Source organism: Myxocyprinus asiaticus, chromosome 16 (genome assembly GCF_019703515.2).
Source record: "Myxocyprinus asiaticus isolate MX2 ecotype Aquarium Trade chromosome 16, UBuf_Myxa_2, whole genome shotgun sequence".
Lineage (NCBI taxonomy): Eukaryota > Metazoa > Chordata > Actinopteri > Cypriniformes > Catostomidae > Myxocyprinus > Myxocyprinus asiaticus.
In genome coordinates, this window is record NC_059359.1 from 2,166,683 (window position 1) to 2,187,436 (window position 20,754).

A 20,754-nucleotide genomic window follows, 5' to 3' on the forward strand; every position below is an offset into this window, starting at 1 on the left:
GGCTCCCACTCGAGCAAAGTGCTTTCTCAAATATAACAACACTTGTTTTTAGAGAATATATCTTGAATCATAAACCCTGTTGGCAAATAGTTTTTTCTTGTTAGAAAAATACAAATAATTCAAGATATATTCTCTGAAGACAAGTCTTATGCAAGTCAGTCTAGCTTGTTTTAAGGCTGTTTTGATATCAGAGTCAAGGTGTGCGGTTTAAAAAGAAACACCATTATCTGAGGTGAAAATATAGGGCAAATAATATCATTAAAAATAATGTAAAGTAATAGTGAGTGGGTTCTAGTGATTAGCAATGCAAAATATTTGGCCATTTAGAGATGATCTGCATCAGTCTTGTCAATAGATAATAAACTTTTATTTTACTTTGTGAATTTTGAATGCATTTTCTGTAAAATCGGTGTTCATTTAATTGTAGCAACTTGTGTATGTCTCAAATTGTATTGCATGTACATCAGCATTATATTAGTCATCAGCTACCCTCCTCTCTAGACATTGGCATTGGCTGTTATAAATTCCACATCAGTGGCTTTTCAAGTTTCTTAAGACTGTTTTTATTGACTAGGTAATGCTTTTGACACACAATTGTCCAATGAAACAGCTGAAGTGAGCGCACTCACACAGGCCTCGTGTTTGATAATGTACAGGATTCTCTTGGCAGGCAGCAGGAAGTCGAGGAAACAGCGCAGGCCGTCACCGCGGTACTGTCTCTCCACCACACTGAAGAGCTGCCACAGTACGGTAGCCGCAGTCGAGCTGAATGGAGGATAAAGTGCGGAGAGGATGCTCTGAATGCAATTATCCAAAGATTCGGAGTCCTGCAACAAAACAAACATTGAGAGAGTTAGACTTGACATTCTCAATGTTTTATTTACTGTCTGAGACCATCAATCCATGCATCTTATCACGTGGCTTGTTGAGCGCATTACCGTGGAGACGTAGCACGTGTGGAGGCCCACGCTATTCTCCGCGGCATCCACGCACAACTCACCACGCGCCCCACAGAGAGTGACAACCACATTATAGCGATCACGAGGAGGTTACCCCATGTGACTCTACCCTTCCTAGCAACCGGGCCAATTTGGTTGCTTACGGAGACCTGGCTGGAGTCACTCACCACGCCCTGGATTCGAACTCGCGACTCCAGGGGTGTTAGTCTGCGTCAACACTCGCTGAGCTATCCAGGCCCCCAAGAATGCAATTTTTATATCTTAATTAAATGGAAACTTTGGCCCGTTCACACAAAGCTATAATTTGGCTTAATTATAGAAGTCAACCGATATATCGGTTTAACCGATTATGCATGACAATAGTTGTTTTTTTAACTATCGGTCATCGTCAAAAATCTAAATGAATAAAGTCGTTATTCACTAAAATAATTTGACCCTTCATAAATCTCTTTAATCTCATTCTCCTTCAAAGTGTCGCTTTATGTTCGGTTACGACACATGCTGGAATCAATTATGTTTGCTGTCAATGATGGAAAGAAAAGTCGTGATGCGTCTAACGGCATTGAATTTGAACATGAGCAAGAATGCAATTTTTATATCTTAATTAAATGGAAACTTTGGCCTGTTCACACAAAGCTATAATTTGGCTTAATTATAGAAGTCAACCGATATATCGGTTTTACTGATTATGCGTGACAATAGCTGTTTTTTGAACTATCGGTTATCATCAAAAATCAGAATGAATAAAGTCATAATTCACTAAACGAATTGTACCCTCTGTAAATCTCAATCTCATTCTCCTTTGAACTGTCGCTTTATGTTCGGTTACGACACATGCTGGAACCAATTATGTTTGCTGTCAATGACGGGAAAAACAGTTGTGATGTGTCTAACGGCATCGTAGTTGAATTTGAACACGAGCAAGAATGACATTTTAATATTTTAAATGAAAGGCAACTTTCGCTTGTTCGCACAAAGCTATCATTTGGCTTAATTATAGAATTTGACCGATATATCGGTTTTACCGATTATGCGGCAAGATAGCTGTTTTTTAAACTATCGGTCATCGTCAAAAATCAGAATGAATAAAATCGTTATTCACTTAAAAAAACTGTACCCTCCACAAAACTCTAAAATCTTATTCTCCTTCAAATTGTTGCTTTATTTTCGGTTACAACACATGCTGGAATCAATTGTTTGCTGACAATGATGGGAAAAAAGTTGTGATTCTTCTAACAGCATTGTATTTGAATTTAAACATGAACAAGAATGACATTTGAATATCTTCACTGAATGACAACTTTAGCCTGTTCACACAAAGCTATCGTTTGGCTTAATTATAGAGGTTGACCGATATATTGGTTTTACCGATTAATCGGCACCGATAGCTGATTTTTGTAACTATCGTTTTTGGCAAAAATCAGCGGCAATAGTTGCCAATAGTTTTTTTTTTTTTTCGTTTTATTCCTCTGTGTTCCTCCGTATTATTGTCAGGACTCAGGGAGGTCCAATTTGTTACAGTAAGTTTATAGAAATTAGTACTCCGAAGATTTTTTGTTGTTAAATAGATATAAATGAATACAAATTAAATTTTAATGTTGATGTTGATTTTGACTGAGGATGTATGATCTACTGTTGATGAATTACTGGTCATACAATATTGTTTAGCCTGTATGACAGTGGCTACTTTAATACTTTGCTTACTATTGGCCGATTAATCTGTTATCAGCCTTTTCCACCAGATTAGTTATCGTATCTGCAAAATCCAATATCGGTTGACCTTTACTTAAGTATACTTGAAATGTAGCGTACAAAGCATATGGACTGCTTTTATGATACTTTCTGGTACATTTTTTGTCCCTTTTGGAGATTGACAGCCATCTTCATTGTCAGAAAAGCAGTGAAATCTACTTTTTTTGTTCTACAAAACAGCATATGGGCTTGGAACAACTTGAGAGTAAATACTGACAGAATGTAACTTTTTTGGGTGTACTGTTGCTTTAAATTCCTCTTGATATTGGACACATTAACATTAAACTGAATCACACCATATAATTGTAAACAGTACAATAGTGTAAACATAATTCCCCCTCCATGGCCACCATGTTGTTTTTGGTTTGGTCGGTGAGACTGTTTGGGTTGGAGTTCCTGACCTGTGATGGTCACAAGTTCAAATCCACAACCCCACTTTACACACACAACAGGATGTCAGGAGGTCGCGGGACACTGATGAGACAGGAAGCACCTGTCAATGTAACGTCATTGACTGGACAATAACAGGCGGGTTGGAAAATCCTGTCTCTGTATCATCTGTGGAGCACTGGATTTTCCCGCAGGATATGTTCACACCAACCTCCTCTACTAACATATCCGTGACCTCAGCCGGTCAACATTAGCTTTAGCCATCAGGCTGCAGAAGCCAATGGACATGATCTTGTAGTTGTTTGAGTGACAAGACCACTTACCACAATAAAAAAAACACTTGAGGACATGCTGAAGAAAACTCAGAGCGAGATCTTGTGGTTTACCTGTTTGTTTTGCACCGTTGGCACCGTATTATACAATGAGCATTCCACATGCCACAACTCCTCCACATGGCAGCCATTGTTTAATTCCTCCTGCAGAAACTCTAGGAAACTAAATTACCCACACTAGCAGTGCAGCTCACAGCGCTCCAGAAATATCAGCTCTTACTGAAACCACAGGGAAGAGAGGAACCGCACTGTGAAGGAAAAGCTAACAATAGAAGGAAAGGCAACATGATTTCTAACATCATTCAAGGGCGCTTTTTTAGGACTACGACATGGCTGGATAATGGACTGGGCCAGAGGGCCCTCAGCCAGCCAGGGGCCTCCAAAACCTCATGTAATGCATCTCAAGACTGCCAAAGTTAGTGCAAACGGACCACAAGGGTCTCTGGTTCCTCAGCGCATACAACAAAACCAATACCATGCAACACCATTCTGTTTGGGTCTTAACCAATCATTTTAAAGGAAGAAAGGCATCCAAGTTCAAACTTTATTTTTTTAATAAAAATCGAAATTGTAAAAAAAATTACAGCAAAAATCCACATTTGAATGTTTAAAGGTTAATTCACACTGCCTCAACAAATGGCAACAAACACCAACATCCGACGGTTGTTGGGTTCTGTAGGATCATTGTGTTCACCCTGTTGGCGACTAGGCGTTCGTTGGTGTCCATTTTCACCGATTTAATGCGTTCAGTCTGCGTTTGTTGGGTCTTGGGATGTTTGAGCAGTCCGTTATGCTTTTTTCCAACAAACTCTGATATAATCTGATTTCATCGCAAACCAGTGTTATTTTTGTTAACAAAAACTAAAATGAAATTGAACCCTTACAAAAAATCTAGAGGCAAACTTCCTGCAAACTAGCCGCAAACTTGCCACTTATTATTTTTACATGCAAATGAGCTGGCAGTTTGCTGCAGATGTTTGCCATAAGTTTGCAGCTCTTCACTGGTAGTGATAAACCTGCAGCAAACCTTTGGAAACAGTGGACAAAATTGCCGCTACTTGCATACACTTATGTGGCAATAATGAAGAGTTTACGGAGCCCCTTAGAAGGCAGGGTGGACATTTTTTTTTATGAAATAGTTTGCGTTCCCTCACAATAAATTTACCATGGTTTTACTACAGTAACCATATTTTAACCATGATATTTGTACTGAAACTATACTGATCATACTGGAAAACGAAAACTATGGTGATAAAAATCCAAATTTTGTGGTAATTATGGTTTTACTATACATATACCATAGTTTAACTATGGTTTTACTATAGTAATATTGTAGACTGTAGTAACCATAGTTTTGGTGGAAATAATTTTCTATAGTGATATTGTAGTATCCACGACTAACCATGTTTTGTTTTTGTTTTTTGTCGGAAACCATGGTTTCACTATTGTAAAATTGTAGTAACGATTAAAAGTAACCACATTTTTTGGCAGAAACCATTTTTTTACTATAGTAAAATTGTGGTAACTATGTAAAGTAAGTTAAGTGACCACGTTTTTTGTCAGAATCCATGGTTTTACTATAGTAAAATTGTGGTAACTATGTAAAGTAAGTTAAGTGATCACGTTTTTGGCAGAAACCATGGTTTTACTATAGTAAAATTGTGGTAACTATGTAAAGTAAGTTAAGTGACCACGTTTTTGGCAGAAACCATGGTTTTACTATAGTAAAATTGTGGTAACTATGTAAAGTAAGTTAAGTGATTACGTTTTTTGGCAGAAACCATGGTTTTACTATAGTAAAATTATAGTAACTATGAAAAGTAAGTTAAGTGACCACGTTTTTTGGCAGAAACCATGGTTTTACTATAGTAAAATTATAGTAACTATGTAAAGTAAGTTAAGTGACCACGTTTTTGGCAGAAACCATGGTTTTACTATAGTAAAATTGTGGTAACTATGTAAAGTAAGTTAAGTGACCACGTTTTTTGGCAGAATCCATGGTTTTACTATAGTAAAATTGTGGTAACTATGTAAAGTAAGTTAAGTGACCACGTTTTTGGCAGAAACCATGGTTTTACTATAGTAAAATTGTGGTAACTATGTAAAGTAAGTTAAGTGACCACGTTTTTTGGCAGAAACCATGGTTTTACTATAGTAAAATTAAAGTAACTATGTAAAGTAAGTTAAGTGACCACGTTTTTGTCAGAATCCATGGTTTTACTATAGTAAAATTATAGTAACTATGTAAAGTAAGTTAAGTGACCACGTTTTTGTCAGAAACCATGGTTTTACTATAGTAAAATTATAGTAACTATGAAAAGTTGTGACCACGTTTTTTGGCAGAAACCATGGTTTTACTATAGTAAAATTATAGTAACTATGTAAAGTAAGTTAAGTGACCACGTTTTTGGCAGAAACCATGGTTTTACTATAGTAAAATTGTGGTAACTATGTAAAGTAAGTTAAGTGACCACGTTTTTTGGCAGAAACCATGGTTTTACTATAGTAAAATTATAGTAACTATGAAAAGTTGTGACCACGTTTTTTGGCAGAAACCATGGTTTTACTATAGTAAAATTGTAGTAACTATGTAAAGTAAGTTAAGTGACCACGTTTTTGGCAGAAACCATGGTTTTACTATAGTAAAATTGTGGTAAATATGTAAAGTAAGTTAAGTGACCACGTTTTTGGCAGAAACCATGGTTTTACTATAATAAAATTGTAGTAACTACGAAAAGTAAGTTAAGTAACCATATTTTTGGGCGGAAACCATGGTTTTAATACAGTATACTGTATTCATACAGTATAGTATAGTTTTACTATAGATTAACCATGGCAATTCTTGTGGTTACTATGGTTTTACTACAAATAATATGGTATTTCTAGTAAAACCATAATAACCACAAAATTATGATTTTATTACCATAGTTTTAATTTTCCTGTATTATTACCATGGTTTTCCTACAAATATCAAGGTTAAAATATGATTACTATAGTAAAACCATGGTAAATGTATTGCAAGAGAATGCAAATCTATTGCGAGGGCACGTAATACTATTTCAGAAAAAAAACTCCGCCCTGTTCCCGCAAACCTCATTTGAATGTGAAAATAATCAGTGGCGAACTTGCGGCAAGTTCTTGTTTTTTGTAAGGGTACATGAAAACATTTTCGTTACCTGAAATAAAAGTAAAAACTAACATGGCTGGAAAAACCTAAAACTAAACTAAAATACTTTTTCATAACTCCAAAACTAACTAAAATAGAAAAAAAAATTGCTTTGAATTAATTAAAGTTTTACTTTTTGATAAAATCTGAAACATTTACAATCCATCTTCATTAAAGATGAAAACAGATAGTGGTAATACAAGACTGCCCAGAGAAAAATAACAACATTAAACATATTTAAATTATATCAGTAAACGTTTTAGCTTTGGCAGCCATAAAATACTAAAACAAAAATATTAAACTAAACTAAAACTAGGAAACACTAGTATAAAACTAACAGACAAAGAGTGAAAACTAATGAAAACAAAACCAAACTGGAATAACAAATTGAAAATAACCCTGTCGCATACCCCCTTGAGTACTGAAGTTTGTTTGCACTACAGTAACGCTGTTAAGTGCATATTAAGCATGTTGAACCAGACCGCGCATTGGCCAAGTGCTTATAGGCCAGAAACATACTTTATATGTGTGCCCAGGAGCCTTGCAAGACCATGATCTGGCCTTAGCCTTGGGTAGATCTTTTGAAAAACATGTTTTGAGCAGTTGGCCTAAACTACAAACTTTATTCAGTGCAGTCTGCATATCAGTGTGCATCCACCCAAAACATTACTTTTAAGTTGGAGAAGACTAAACATATGGCTAGAAAGGAGGACTTCAAGAGAGAAGATAAGTGTGGCTTTGAAGAAGAAAGATACAGTAAATAAGAATGGGCGAAGGGAGAGGTAGTGACGCATTTCCATAACCTTGAAACAGTTATTTCACCTGGCTGAGGCCAGTTAAAATGCTTTAAATAGTAGCCAACGCACAAGTGTGGGCTGAGAGGAACCGTTCATGTGTGTGGCATCTGGTGAAGACACAAGTCAGCGAGGGATCCGCCCTATTTCATGGTGTTTTATGGTCGACTGTTTAGGTGCTGCATCAGACCTGGGCCCGTAATTATATTGGTGACTTAAACGACATGGATTCCAGGTGGTGCGCTATTGCCTTGTACTTTACAAAAACAAAAGATATGCTACCAAGGCACCTACCACAGAAACTGAACAGTAGAGGTGAGGAACATACATTTGATGGGTATTTTTCTTTGTGGTGCTTGTTTAGGCAAGCAACACTACTATTGCTCATATGGGTTAGGGATTTGAAGAAAAATAAAAAACTCACATCAAGTATTACATTTTGCACAATGCACATGAATGATTTCCCAACTAGTGCAAATTGTTGATTAAAAATATGCTAAAGAACACTCAGAACACTTTAGCAACCACATAGCAACATGCTAAAAACCACACAGAAACATGCTAAAAACACCTAGAACACTTTAGCAACCACATAGCAACATGCTAAAAACACCTAGAACACCTTAACAACCACATAGCAACATGCTAAAAACACCTAGAACACTTTAGCAACCACATAGCAACATGCTAAAAACACCTAGAACACCTTAACAACCACATAGCAACATGCTAAAAACACCTAGAACACTTTAGCAACCACATAGCAACATGCTAAAAACACCTAGAATACCTTAACAACAACATAGCAACATGCTAAAAACCACTCAGAACGTCTAAGTAACCACAGAGCAACATGTGTAAAAACACTCAGAACTCTTTAGCAACTATATACAGTAGCAACATGCTAAAAACACCTAGAACACTTTAGCAACCATATAACAACATGCTAAAACCACCCAGAACACCTTAACAATAACAGAGCAACATGCCTAACAACACTCAGAACACTTTAGCAACTATATACAGTAGCAACATGCTAAAAACACCTAGAACACCTTAACAACCACATAGCAACATGCTAAAAACAATTAGAACACCTTAACAACAACATAGCAACATGCTAAAAACACCTATAACACTTTAGCAACCACATAGCAACATGCTAAAAACACCTAGAACACTTTAGCAACCACGTAGCAACATGCTAAAAACACCTAGAACACTTTAGCAACCACGTAGCAACATGCTAAAAACACCTAGAACACTTTAGCAACCACGTAGCAACATGCTAAAAACACCTAGAACACTTTAGCAACCATATAACAACATGCTAAAACCACCCAGAACACCTTAACAATAACAGAGCAACATGCCTAAAAACACTCAGAACACTTTAGCAACTATATACAGTAGCAACATGCTAAAAACACCTAGAACACCTTAACAACCATATAACAACATGCTAAAACCACCCAGAACACCTTAACAATAACAGAGCAACATGCTAAAAACACTCAGAACACTTTAGCAACTATATACAGTAGCAACATGCTAAAAACACCTAGAACACCTTAACAACAACATGCTAAAAACACCTAGAACACTTTAGCAACCACGTAGCAACATGCTAAAAACACCTAGAACACTTTAGCAACCATATAACAACATGCTAAAACCACCCAGAACACCTTAACAATAACAGAGCAACATGCCTAAAAACACTCAGAACACTTTAGCAACTATATACAGTAGCAACATGCTAAAAACACCTAGAACACCTTAACAACCACATAGCAACATGCTAAAAACACCTAGAACACTTTAGCAACCACATAGCAACATGCTAAAAACAATTACAACACCTTAACAACAACATAGCAACATGCTAAAAACACCTAGAACACTTTAGCAACCACATAGCAACATGCTAAAAACACCTAGAACACTTTAGCAACCACGTAGCAACATGCTAAAAACACCTAGAACACTTTAGCAACCACGTAGCAACATGCTAAAAACACCTAGAACACTTTAGCAACCATATAACAACATGCTAAAACCACCCAGAACACCTTAACAATAACAGAGCAACATGCCTAAAAACACTCAGAACACTTTAGCAACTATATACAGTAGCAACATGCTAAAAACACTCAGAACACTTTAGCAACTATATACAGTAGCAACATGCTAAAAACACCTAGAACACCTTAACAACAACATAGCAACATGCTAAAAACACCTAGAACACTTTAGCAACCACGTAGCAACATGCTAAAAACACCTAGAACACTTTAGCAACCACGTAGCAACATGCTAAAAACACCTAGAACACTTTAGCAACCATATAACAACATGCTAAAACCACCCAGAACACCTTAACAATAACAGAGCAACATGCCTAAAAACACTCAGAACACTTTAGCAACTATATACAGTAGCAACATGCTAAAAACACCTAGAACACCTTAACAACCATTGAGCAACATGCTAAAAACACCTAGAACACTTTAGCAACCACATAGCAACATGCTAAAAACAATTAGAACACCTTAACAACAACATAGCAACATGCTAAAAACACCTAGAACACTTTAGCAACCACATAGCAACATGCTAAAAACCACCCAAAACACCTTAACAACCACATAGAAACATGCTAAAAAACACTCAGAACACCTTAGCATCCATAGGGATCCAACTCTTTTCAAGGCACAATTTTCCAGGACATTTGATGTGCCCAACGGGTGTAATATTTAAGCAACAACACACTAGAGGTCATAATATGTATATTGTGGTTGGTTATTTTTTTCTGAATTCTGAATTTGACTCTCACCTCTGGATAAGCAGTTCACTACATAGCCCAGTGTGATTATTAAACCCCCAAAAGCTGTGATCTAATAAATAATGATATTGTGCTGCATGCTTCAGAATGCTCTATGTCATTTACTACACAAACACATGATGATGATGATGATGCAGTGTTTTTAGTGTATGAGCGGTCGGCTTCACACATTCACTTTGAAGCACACAGCACATGCAGATTATATATTTACTCAAATCGCAGCATTTTGAAGTTTAATAATGACACTAGAACATATTGCGATTTTAATTTGATTAATTGTGCATTCAAACATTCATATTCATCCCAAATATGTCAAATTTCTTGACATTCTGTGTTTTATAGCTAATGCTATTTTTATGACTGGATTTAGTGATTCCGTCCATGTTTTCCACATAGCGGAAATCATAGGGTCCTACATGTTCTAACCACGGTATAAGCAGACTCCGATCATTGAATTATTTTAAATGTATTCACATCCCGAGGTGTAAAGGCCGCATCACCACGCTACCACCTCTGGGTGTAAATTAATTTTCAAAAAATATCAGTGGATCGACCATCGTCATTGAATGTACGTAACAGGGCTTCGTTCATGACAGTCAACCATTGATGTTGTTTCACAATGCCCGGGCAGTGACACGGCAGTAATAAAATGATACAAATTTGTGTATTTGACAACCATCCCAATACATGTTTTTGTAAATGTAGCACAAACCTTGTTAGCAACACAGTCAAACAGTTTTGTTATACAAAAATATTTTCCAGGACAAGTTATTATTTTTCAGGACATTTGTGTATTTTTCTCATTTTCCATAACTTGTCCATGACTAGAAAAACTGCACTGCAAAATTCCAGGTTTTCCATGATGGGTGGGAACCCTGATTCATATAGCAACATGCTAAAAATCACTCAGAACACATTAGCAACAAAATACAGTAGCAACATGCTAAAAACTATATTATATAACCATATAACTATATTTCCTTTAATACTACTTATTATAATAAATAAAAATTGATATTTATTTATTTATTTGGACATGGTGGGGTGTTGAGAGAAAGGTTTGATGTGGGTAAAATTAACCATGCTTTTACTATAGTAATATTGCAGTAACTGTGCTTTTTGGCCATAGTTTTAATGCAATTAACCATGGTGTTACTACAGTAATATGGTGTTAATATAGTAACCATGTTTAATTTTGTGGTCTACTATGATTTTACTACAAAATACCATGGTGATCCTATGTTTACTGTAGTAAAACCATGGTTAATTTTTGTAAGAGAAGGTTAGGGTTAGGTTTAGGGTATCTGTGGGACTCTAAATAAACACAGTGAACACACTGCAGTGATGCCACTATGCTGAATGTTTGTATTTCATTAGGAGTGCAAATAGCATTTAACACTATTTGCACTCAGTGAGAAGATGCTTTTTGTTGCTATTTGCACTTAAATCTCTATTTGCCCCTTTATTTCATTATTGACATAATCGGATTTTATAGAGGATCACGACCTGTTCTGAGGGTCACAGACAGCCATGAAAAATTATTCTAAATGCAACAAAATGCAACTAACCATTTAATCATGCATGGCAAATATTTGACTTTTCAGCTTTTAAAAGAGAAGAGAAAACACTTTCCATATCTTTTGTTGTCAACGTCAAAGGTCGTACATCAAACTCTATGGTATTTTAGCAAATATTAATTTGTCACTTGATGAAAACTAGTCAAATTAGACAGATGTCAACAAAGATCCACGCCCTCAGACTACATTAAATACAGGTTATGGGAACTGTGTTGGGTCGTCCAATGTAAAATCTGAGTCCTGAAGCAAAACTAGTTGACAGCAATTGCATTAAACAAACTTGTACAAAACAAACTCTCTGTGAACTCCCAACAGTGTTACTGGAAGGTCATTGTATGTAAGTAAACAGTGTTTCTGAGTCCTGTCTATCTCTCTCTTTCTGTCTTTCTCTCTCAGTCTCTGCGGCGGGTGCATTTAGTGGGTCGGACAGACAAAAGCGGTGCGCACCAGCTCTCCAGTGGAGCATGAATCAAGCACAGGAGTGTAACATGAGAGGAGCAGCTCCGTGTGGGAGCGAGTCACTCCGCTGATAGAGCGCTGCGGCCAGACAAACAAAGAGCACAGGTTACTGAGACCCGCCCCCCATGTGCAGGTGTCAGTGCAGGTTTAATGCATCTCTGGAGATGCATGGTGACAAATGCGTGATTATAGAGGTGAAGAACAAAGCGGCGACAGCAAGGGTCTGACTGAAAACAATCCAATAATTAAGTCGAATCAGAAAGCTTGCTGTACGGTTTACAAACTTGCTTGCTGTACTTTTGCTTTGTTTTTCTCAAGATGAGACAATAGACAATAGTTATTGAACATTAAAGGAATCTTTCAAAAATGTAAATACAAATTCTGTCATTATTTACTCACCAGACCCATTTGAATTTCTTCTGTGAAACACAAAACGAGTTATCTAGCAGCTAATCTGTTCACTGTCACCCTTCACTTTCATTGTATGGAAAAGAATGACAGTGACTGAATGAATGGTGACCAGGGACAGAGTGGCATGGACCTGCCAATTTTTGGGTTACTATCTCTTTAAACACTAGGTGCATTTTTTATTTGTATTTAATCGTTATTTGCTGAAAATCTTCCCCTCCACTGCAGCTTTCAAATCTCATTCTCCACCCCAAACATTCAAACTGGTGCATCATGTTTAGTTATGGCATGTGTTTTGGCCTAGTAATAGCCATGTTTACATCCAAATTAATTTTATGCGCAAAATCGGAAAATCGCAAAAACAATTTGCAAATGCAGCAGCATTTCCATCCCATGTGTCTAAGAGAACAGAATCAACAGTTCTGGTAAAATTGCCACAAAATAGAAATGAAAGTGTAAATTGAAGTCGCCGTAGCTCTTTTATTAAAAGTAATCAATTACTTGTGGTTTAAAGTGTGCAGACAAAATGCTCTGACAAACTTCATGTTTACTAGCATTCAGCGGCAAATGCGACATTGTGTCACACGGTTCTAGGAAGTAACATTTCAGATGCTATGCAATGCTATTGATGATATTCTCTGAGCTAATTATGTATTCACATTGCTTGTTGAAGCAAAGTCACATGACTTTTTTGATACGCATCTACAGTATATTCCTATATTAATTTTATAGGAATTTTATAGGCTGTCAGTCGATTAAAATATTTAATCGCGGTTAATTGCATGATTTTTCATAGTTAATCGTGATTAATCTAAATTTGAAAGTGCTGAAATTTGACTCTATATATACTTCTTTTCCTGTCAAAATGCATTTAGTTCCTTCTTAGAAAAGAAAACAATATGTATTAAAAATGTTTTATTAACATTTTCCGAATAAAGCATTCCACTGTATAAAGAAAGTAATGCACTAAAATAGCACCAATGCAAGCAACATTAAACGTTTCCCAAAGTCTAAGTGGGAGGTTAACTACTTAAAGTTAAGTATTCATTGCAATGGGCATTAAGTCTCTTAGACTCTCATCCTCTGCAATATTAATCGTGGCGATCCACTTTGCTGCAGCAATCGTGAAGCCGCATTTAGATGATTCAGGACATTTTGAACTCCACATGAAAAGCGCTCGCAGAAAGCGTCTTGTTTTACTTTAATCGCTGGCACTGTCCACGCAATGATAGATACTTCATCTGAATTGTCTGGAATGCGACTCTGGCAAAATGCTTTTATTACACTCAAGCAGATCGTGTGAATGCGGCTTATCACAAGTCCCAAATGAAAATCAGAATCAGAATGAGCTTTATTGCCAAGTATGCTTCCACATACAAGGAAGTTTTCTTGGTGACAGAAGCTTGAAGTGCACAAACAATACAGCAACAAGACAGAGATAATAATAAAAAATAAAAAATAGAATAAAAATAAAAAGCAAATAGAAATATAAGTATATGTAGAAATACACAATAAGTAAAAAAAATATAGTATTTACAAATACAAATCTGTTATATACAGTGCAAGGGAATGTAATGCAGAATAGGTAGAATATGATAAATAATTTAATTGACTAAGCTGTGTATTGCACGTAATTATAGTATAGTTTTTAACTGTTCATGAGATGGATAGCCTGAGGGAAAAAAAACTGTTCTTGTGCCTGACGGTTCTGGTGCTCAGAGCTCTGAAGCGTTGGCCAGAAGGCAACAGTTCAAAAAGGTAGTGGGATGGGTGAGTGGGGTCCAGAGTGATTTTTCCAGCCCTTTTCCTCACTCTGGAACTGTACAGTTCTTGAAGGGAGGGCAGGGGGCAACCAATAATCCACTCAGCAGTCCGAAATGTCCTTTGTAGTCTTCTGATATCCGATTTCGTAGCTGAACCAAACCAGACAGTTACTGAAGTGCAGAGGATAGACTTAATGACTGCTGATTAGAGCTGGATCAGCAGTGCCTGTGGCAGGTTGAACTTACTCAACTGGCGAAGGAAGTACAACCTCTGCTGGGCCAATGTGGGTCTCCCACTTCAGGTCCTGTGAGATGGTATTGCCCAGTAACCTGAATGACTCCACTGCTGCCACAGTGCTGTTCAGAATTGTGAGGGGGGGAGGGGGGGTCAATGCTGGGGTGTTCCTCCTAAAGTCCACAATCATCTCCACTGTTTTGAGCATGTTGAGCTCCAGGTTCAATCTCCCTTCTGTATACAGACTCATCTTCATGTTGGATGAGGCCGATGACAGTAGTATCATCTGCAAACATCAGGAGCTTGACAGAGGGGTCCTTGGCAGTGCACTCGTTGGTATACAGGGAGAAGAGTAGTGGGGAGAGCACACATCCCTAGGGGCACCAGTGCTGATCGTACATGTGCTGGAAGTGAATTTTCCCAGTCTCAATAGCTGCTGCCTGTCCATCAGAAAGCTGGTGATCCACTGGCAGATAGATGTGGGAACAGAGAGCTGGGTTAATTTATTCCATAGGAGAGCTGGGATGATGGTGTTGTAAGCTGAACTGAAGTCCACAAAAGGATCCTTGCATATGTCCCTGGTCTGTCCAGATGTTGCACGATATGATGCAATCCCATGTTGACTGCATCCACAGATCTGTTTTCTCTGTAAGCAAATTGAAGGGGATCTAGAAAGGGTCCAGTGATGTCCTTCAGGTGGACCAATACCAGTCTCTCAAATGACTTCATGACCACAGAAGTCAGAGCGATGGGTGTGTAGTCATTAAGTCCTTTGATCTTGGGTTTCTTTGGGACAGGGATGATAGTGGAGCATTTGACACTGCTCCAGTGATCTGTTGAAGATCTGTGTGAAGATGTGGGCCAGCTGTTTAGCACAGGATTTTAGACAAGTGGGTGAAACACCATCTAGGCCCTGTGCTTTCCTTGTATTTTGTTTCCGGAAGACCTGGCACACCTCCTCTTCACAGATCTTAAGTGCAGTTTAAGTAGCAGGGGGGGGAGGAGGGTGGTTGCAGGAGGTGTTGGTGTTGAGTGTTTGTGTGAAGTGAAGGTCAGAGAGGGTGTGGGGTGTGAAACTGGGCTTTTCAAATCTACAGTAAAACACAAGTTGTCAGCCAGTTGTTGGTTCCCTACAGTGTTAGGGGGGTGGTGTCTTGAAGGATCTTTCAGGCCTCTCCACACTGATGCAGGGTCGTTAGCTGAAAACTTGTTTTTCAGCTTCTCAGAGTAGCTTTTTTAGCCACTTTAATTTCCTTAGTCATTGTGTTTTCGGCCTGATTGTACAAGATTTTATCCCCGCTTCTGTAAGCATCCTCTTTGGCATGACGAAGCTGTCTGAGATTTCCTGTAAACCATAGTTTGTCATTGTTGAACATTAAGTAAGTCCAAGTAAGAATGCACATATCCTCACAGAAACTGATATATGATGTTACAGTATCTGTGAGCTCATCCAGATTGGTGTCTGCAGCTTCAAAAACACTCCAATCAGTGCAGTCAAAGCAGGATTGTAGTTCCAGCTCTGCTTCATTGGTCCATCCCTTTACAGTCTTTACTATCTCTTTACAGTCTTTACTACAGGTTTAGCTGATTTTAGTTTCTGCCTGTAGATTGGAAGAAGATGAACAGACAGTGATCAGAGAGTCCCAAAGCTGCTCTAGGGACAGAGTGATATGCATCCTTTAATGTAGTATAACAGTGGTCCAGTATATTTCTGTCACTGGTGGTAATATTTTGGCAGTTCACGGGTGAGGTTGGCTTTCTTAAAATCGCAGAGAATAATAATAAGTGAGTCTGGGTGTTGTTGCTCCGTGTCTGTGATATGATCAGCCAGCTGTTGCAGCACTGCATTCACACATGCATGTGGAGGAATATAAACACTCACCAGAATAAACGGATAAAACTCACCTGTGGCGAATAGAGAGTGGAGATTCGCTAGATGAATACTCAGCAGCGCTGTTCGAAAGCCGCGCTGTCAGAGCTTGACCAGCATGCCGGCACGCTTCCCTCGCCTGCGTCTCATAGCATGCTTAAACATCACAGCTGTGCCTCCGACTAAAATGTCCAGCAAAACATCCAAATAGTGAAAAACCGGGTAAAGATCTCTGGTATGTGCTGCTAAATGTTCAGCAGTTTGCCCCTGGTAAAACTGATTGGAAAAAAATTACTAAACACAGGACAAACAAACAAAAATAACAAAAGAATTGGAGAGCTCCACACCAAGGCAGCCATCTGCAGTGCCATCTTCATCTATCTGGGTTTGTTTCGTACAAAAAATACGGTTAAGAGGCCCTTTCTCCACCACTTGATCATTGACACGCCGCAAAAGATCCATCCTATTCCATCCAGTGTTCAGCACTCACACTGAGCTGGATAAAAATGTCAGAATCTAATGTGAAAATTGGTAAAAGCATCAATCGTGATTAAGAAAAATTAACACGTTCATTTCGACAGCTCTTATAGAAATATATATTCAGTAAATGTGTTTCAATCGTAGTTTGTGTGAATGTCTTAAAAAAGTATCCACCTTAAGCGACATTTTGGAGATTTTACTCGCATCTTGCATGGGTTTCCAACCAGCATTTATGCGATATCCTAAAATGTCAATGTGCCATTCTTTTCATTTGAATGCAAAAGCCCGTTTCTCACACAATGCTACCATATGGCTTTATATACGGCTCTTTTCATAAATAATGAAAGAATTTTCATTTTTGGGTGAACCATTTATTCCTTTGCATCATTTTTGACCTATTGTTAGCTATATGTTTTGTGGTAAAAAGATTATACATTGAATGCATTTGAAAGATGTGAGCGCCGCACCTGATGTGATTGACAGCTGTCAAACAGGTTCACGTCTTACAGATGGAATGTCAATTGACTCGTGAGAGACAAAAGCAACACTCAGCTGCTCTGAAACAGGTTCTCTAATGAATCTATGAGCATAACCTCACAATGACATAAACACACCGATGTAGTCCAAACTTCTGACTGGCAGTGTGTCCTAATGGGACTCATTAACAAGTCAAACTATGTTAAAACTGCAGTTCTGAATTGGTTTCATATCAGATACGGAGTGTTCTGTTACAAACCTTTCAAAAAGGGTCTGTATCTCTAAGGATTTCTAAATGTACTTTAAAATTCACACCTAAAACAGTCAAAACAAACGTTTCGTGGTATTCTTTAATGAGAAGCCTGGAGTAATATGTAAATACCATGGTAAATGAATACAGTATCATGATGCTATAGTTAAAAAAACCAATGTACCATGGTACCACCACAACACTCAACTGGTGAACAAAATCACTTTCCATAGAAGACCAACTTCCCAATATCTGTAAGGAAAAGCGTTTTTCCTGTCTGATAGTCCTACATGATCCCAGTGGAAAAGTGGCTTCAGTTACTGAATTTTACTAAGTTGAAAAGATGATAACACACTTAAATAACAACTTTTTTTTGTTAGTTTTTTTGTGGGTGAATATGTTACCTTAAAAGTGTTTAGTCAAACATTATTCACACCAAAACAGTCCAGTCCAGTGCTTACCTTTATACACAGGTAATTCTCACAGCTGCGTGACTTGACTCGAGAGTGCATAGTGCTCAGTGTTCGCATTTAAGGTTCAAAGTGATAAAAAAAAACAAAAAAACATAAATAAATAAATACGTTTGATTAATTAATCCAGTGTATGTCCACACATGTTCTCGCAGTCATTTGCGTCTGAGCGACACGGAGCGTGGCAGCTCTGTTGTGTTCATGACTACATCAGCCGGTGTCTCTCTGCGTCTGTGGGAAGTTGGAGCTCGGATTCGGCCCTCCTCCCAGTGTCATTCCTCCGGCCTCTCCCTGCTGGATAATGCATACTGATGCAATTTCCTTTAGCACTGAGAAAACACACAATCTGAGCTGTACACACCACATCAACACCCCCGTCACCGCAACTGCCCCGCAGGGGAACTAACCTTTACTACCCCCTTTACTCAGGACTGGCCAAAGCTCCCCCGCTCTTACTCCCTCTCTTTGTCCTGACAAAACAAATGGACTAGGGTTTCAGCTTATGCTGTCGCTTTTGTAAAAGGAGGTGAAAAAAGGAAAAGAAGACATCAGCATGCCATTGGTAATTTAAGTCACTCAACTACAATAGTGTTCCTTTAAATCTTGTCAGGAAAACTGCTGATCCCTAAACCAGAGCTGACACAAACTCACTGTTAGGAAAGCAGACCATAAATGAAGTTCAAATACAAACGAAAAGGTTTGCACACAAACTCAAATGTAAATATGAAATATTTAGGTTTCAATTTTTTTTTAAATGTACTTTTTTTTAAACAAAAAAGTATATTTCATGCATCCCCTAAAAACACAATAAAAGCTAGATGCATGATAATTACAAAAGATAATAGTTCAACTTTAAAAATGTCAAAAGGATACTAATTTGCATGTTGCTTTACATGCACTGCATCGCCACTGAAAAAACAGCTTCAAAGCAATCAGAAAAAAGTGAACTAAATCTCTAAACTAGGACTGAAACTTACTGGACATTTGCAAAACAGCCTCAAACCTTCAATTTGGATTATTTGCATGATGCATTGCATTCAACATGGGAAAACATTCATATAAAGTACAAAAAAACATACAAACAAAGGCTTGTAAACAACCTCAAATTAAAATCTTGATTATTTGCATGTTGCATTACATTCAACGCATTCACTCAATGTTGGTTAATGTTTCTATAAAATTTTAATTGATGGACTGCATGCATTGTACAGCATCTGCACCGACAGATCAGACTCATGCAGGGAACGTGTTCCTAAGAAAATAAAAAAGAATAAAAAGATTTGCAAACAGCATTGACCTCCTGAGACATGCGTGGACGTTTTGGCTTCGCTATAGGCTATGCATAATTTCATTAATTTAAACCGACTGATCTCAGTTCAGGAGACTGTAGGATGTCATTAAAGGCTTAAACTTTCGACGTTTGACAAAACAACATGGCGCTGACAACAGTGGAGTTTGTCTTTGGGAGAAACGGCAACAAAACTACATCTGGTAAGAAACCTCGTTAAGTTTTTACATTAAAACCTGTTTGAGTCAAAAGATTAGAGTCTCTAGTTTCATCCGATATGCCATTTTAAAATGTAATTGATACATCGCGAAAGGGCATGCTGATAAATGACCACATACGTGGACTATAGGCTCATTTTTTCATTTTTCATTTTTCATTTGCATTTAAAATATCCTATATTTACTGTGTATTATCACATTGAGAATTAATGGATGCATCCAAAAACTGATAAATGTGTCTTTCAGAGGTTTTATATGGAGTTAGGATGAAAATAAGGTGCATTTTAAACTGTTCTGAGACCAGTGCAGACAGACAGCACACTGGAGGTGAAGTCATTCACTAAATAGGGAGCAAGGGAGCATCCTATATCTCTCTATGCAGTTAAGTGCATTCACTCCTAAAATCTGATCAAAAGTTCAGTTTCAGGCTGCAGATGATGTTTGGATCACTCAACATGTTTGACAGACATGTGACAATGATAATCAGTACATAGATTCAGAATTTATAATGTATCATTTTATTTTAACATGGTTGACAGTGATTGGATGATGCTGGACATTACTTTGAATCAGAATTAATTATGATAATTTCTGATGTAATGTCTGTAACGTCTCAATAACAACCTGGAAACATAATTAATTTGATCAACAAAATCAGACTTCCTATAACTTGGTATTATTTAAAATTTCAAAACTTAGTCCTGCTTACCACATATGTGGACATACATTATTAGGAAAAATATTTGGTCTAAAATAAAAACTTTATTAGGCACTACTGGTTACAAATCAAAAAGGGAATATTTTGAATATTTTCCTGTTTCATTACACTCAACGCATTCAGTAAATGTGGGGAAACATTCCTATAAAAGGTTAAAAAACAAACTAATAGTGTTTGCAAACAACCTCAAATTTTAATCTTGATTATTTGCATGTTGCATTACATTCAATGCATTCACTCACTATTGAGAGAGGTTTCTAAAGTTACAAAATGAACTAATAAGTTTTACAAAAGCTTTAAATT

At 37.5% G+C, this 20,754-nt stretch overlaps 1 protein-coding gene across 2 annotated transcripts in view; it reads right to left on the reverse strand.

Moving 5' to 3' along the window:
- The window catches only part of LOC127453633 (pleckstrin homology domain-containing family G member 4B-like), a 62,408-nt gene extending 43,937 nt beyond the window's left edge, over window positions 1–18,471 (reverse strand). Inside the window, exons 1-2 of one of the 2 annotated variants that reach the window (XM_051720171.1) lie at window positions 18,219–18,471; window positions 630–827 (exon numbers count right to left, since the gene is read on the reverse strand). In XM_051720171.1, coding sequence (XP_051576131.1) covers window positions 630–827; window positions 18,219–18,287 — 267 coding nt within the window. In that variant the 5' untranslated portion in view covers window positions 18,288–18,471. The remainder of the gene's footprint in view (window positions 1–629; window positions 828–18,218) is intronic. The other variant, XM_051720173.1, reaches the window with a different exon arrangement.
- Window positions 18,472–20,754: the final 2,283 nt, after the last annotated feature.